Below are 3,076 nucleotides of genomic sequence, written 5' to 3'. Positions count from 1 at the left end.
GAGTCAATACCAGTGAAATACATGACAGAGGGAGGGGCGTTTCATTTCCTGTTCAATGATTGGTGGATCTCCATTGAGTGAACTGCTCTAGCACCGAGGCAAGGCGCGTAAAAACTGTGACACAGGCTGCAGAAAACGTTAAAAATTAATGATGAATAACTGTTGCTACAAATCATTCCATTTACAGTTTATGTTCCAGACCCTGAGACTACAGGAAATGTTCCGGTTCCAAAGACCAAACCAGACAGCGTGGGTGAATTCTTGCCGTGCAGCATTCATTGTCACAGTATTACATGTCTTCAGGGTGGAGACGCATAATGAGAGATTCCTGTCTGCACATGCAGGTAGGGTGGCGCTATCGTCACCTCCAAGCGGCAACAAGACCCGACTTATGTCGACGTCGGACGAGCACCTTCAATATGAATTGAAAGTCTCATTTTGACCAGACGTCAGCGGAGGACGCAACACAACTGGTGTGAGTTGGTGTTCAATCAGTGAATACAGTCATAAAGCTTGTGAAAGCACTCGTCAGAGGAAATGGTCTCATCTGTGTGTGACCACATGCAGATAAGAAAGAAAAAGATAGCATTCTCCGTCTATTGAAGTGGGAAGTGCAGGGGGAAGAGAAGAGGGAATATCAAACAATGCTTTTTTTTTAGCTCCCTTAGAAAACAAAGTGGTTCAGAAGTCTGTCAGACGTCTCCATGTCTCCAGCAGATGAAGTGGCTTCACCAACATGTACGGCACACCTGTGGGACTAGGGCTCTTTTAATGGCACATTTTTGTTTTTGTTCTTTTTGTCAACCAAAAACATCTCCACCTTGTCACCTGAGAGATGATTTTTTTTAATAACATGCCGTGCCAAAGTAAACAAACCTTCCCACGACTTGAAAAAGCTCTGGTAACGCTACGTCAGAAAAAAAAAATGCTCGATTTGGTTGCGCTCGACAGGTTCAGCTGCATGATGTATGTGTCAAATTAGGTTCACCATGGTTAACCTTACTATTATTAAGACCTGAAGTATCTTTGCTCTCTATAACGTACTTCCAAACTGATGACGATTTATCTCCAGGTTGTCAGAGTGAACATCTTCTCCTGTTCTCTGACTCAGAAAATGACAGGCTGCAAATCCAGTGCTGACCGGTCGCCAGTCGTTGATGATCAAGCCAAAGACCTTTTGACTCCAATCACTCTCCGGTCGACTAGCATATTTCTTAGCATCCCTGAGAATTGCTCTCCAATCTGTTTATTAATTTATGACCAACCCACATAATTAAAAAAATCTAACCTACATCCCTGAACATTCACATTCAACATTCACTTCAGTTCCTTGTGAAGGAACTGAAGTGTTGTGGAGGAGCAGGAAATTGTCACAGTGAATGTGCGTCTGATGAATTGGCATCAACCAACATGGTTCCACTCTCACAATGTCACAACGAACCAAAGCAGACACAGGGTTCGAACCTGGCCTGAGCCACATGTAGGCGTAGCGCTGACAGATGTTTACAGAAAATATTCTATGCACACAATGCAAACAACGTAAACTAATGTCTACCCAAAAATAACTAATGATGAATCACAACGACCCACATTCACTGTAGGCTAGTGAAGAACTCATTCTGGCACTGGTTCAAAACTGCAGAAGGTGTGGCGAATAAACAAACAACCACATGTCAGTGCCAGTTTATGCCCTGACTGGTTCTTCAGCTGTGATCTCCACAGTTTTGAACAGGTCTGACACACACGTTGTATACAGAGAGAATTTAACTACATGTACCTTGAAAATAAAGGAAAATCGTGAATGCTTCACTGTGTATGTAAATGATTGTTTTAGCGAATGCCTGCCAATTATATCTTTGATTTAGAATAAATCAACTCACACGATTATGCATTTACAAACTGACAATAACCTGTGACGATCCGTGGTACAGATCTCTACATCATTGCTCTCAAACTCGTGGCCCATGGGCCAATTTCCAAAGCACAAAGCCAACCCCTTCAGGCCCTCGACTTGACGTCAATAATAAATTAATTCTTTCCTTGAGGTGTATATTTAGTTCTTTTTAAAAAAAAATCAATTATTAAAATGATTCAGTGGGTCATTAATAAAGATTTGTTTCAGCTGTTTGATTTGGAGTATTATTAAACAAATACTACTTCTTCAAAGAATATCTGGGATTTCTGGTAATGAGAGGCTCTCAGCTCATTTGAGTTGGAGACCCCTGGTCTACATGAAGCTGAAGTGTGCTTGGGGAAAGGTACCAAACCTTAAACCGCTGAAGACTGTGTCACTGGGTGAAAAGAAAAATCCAGAATCAAGTGGTCGTGGTTGATACACAGCGTTCTTATCAGTGATTAAAAAAATATTTTTTGAAATAACTGCATCGTGGCAGTGTGGATGAAGTGAATGCTAAGTGAAATGTAAGTGCTTAATCCAGATTAGACTGATGGAGATCAGGTCCAGCGGTGATGTCAGGCTCATAACCACTGGAGTCAAGCTCTGAGCATCGACAGAGGAGACAGCTGTGGTGAGGCTTGACAAGCCGATGGTCAGATCCAGACAATGACACTGATTTTCGTTGTCCTTTTTCTGCTGAATCCTTAACGCACTTGGGCGAAAACGGCGCAGACGTGCCCACTACCATCCCAGTCCAGTGCTAACGTGACAGATATGTATGCTAACACACATGAATATGCAGTTTAAAAACAAAAGCATCGTTTTGAACCCGGGGCCGATCGTGAAATACTGTTACATCCACCCAAAAAGCCTACCTGGTCCAGAGGGAGGTTGATGATGTCGCTGATGGGCTGCAGTAATGTGGATCCGGTGCATGATGCTGTCGTTTGTGTAGCCATGCTTGGTCGAGGATCCGTAAATCCCTTTTCCCTGTGTCTCTTTCTTGTCCCTCCTGTTCTCTTCTCCCTCTTTCTTCTCCTCCTCCTTCTGCTGCTGTGATGTGAAATTCACTGCTGCCGCTGCTCCTACTGCTGCTGCTGCTGTTGTTGCGACGCACTGGTCGGTTGTAATCCACAGCACACACCACCGCACAAAGAGTAGTAGTTGCAGCGAGATTGT

General features: G+C 43.4%; 1 protein-coding gene across 2 annotated transcripts in view; it reads right to left on the bottom strand.

Annotated features, from left to right (window-relative positions):
• LOC103377665 (lysophospholipid acyltransferase 2) overlaps positions 1-3,076 on the bottom strand; it is a 42,908-nt gene extending 39,832 nt beyond the window's left edge. Inside the window, exon 1 of one of the 2 annotated variants that reach the window (XM_025061743.1) lies at positions 2,773-3,076. Coding sequence is in view for 1 of the 2 variants with exons in the window: in XM_008308552.3 (XP_008306774.1) it covers positions 2,773-2,856 (84 nt within the window). In the remaining variant the exon portion in view is untranslated. The remainder of the gene's footprint in view (positions 1-2,772) is intronic. The other variant, XM_008308552.3, reaches the window with a different exon arrangement.

Source organism: Cynoglossus semilaevis, chromosome 1, assembly GCF_000523025.1.
Source record: "Cynoglossus semilaevis isolate Cse_v1.0 chromosome 1, Cse_v1.0, whole genome shotgun sequence".
Taxonomy (NCBI): Eukaryota; Metazoa; Chordata; class Actinopteri; order Pleuronectiformes; family Cynoglossidae; genus Cynoglossus; species Cynoglossus semilaevis.
The sequence above is the reverse complement of the archived record's forward strand: the minus strand, read 5'-3'. Positions and strand labels throughout refer to the sequence as shown.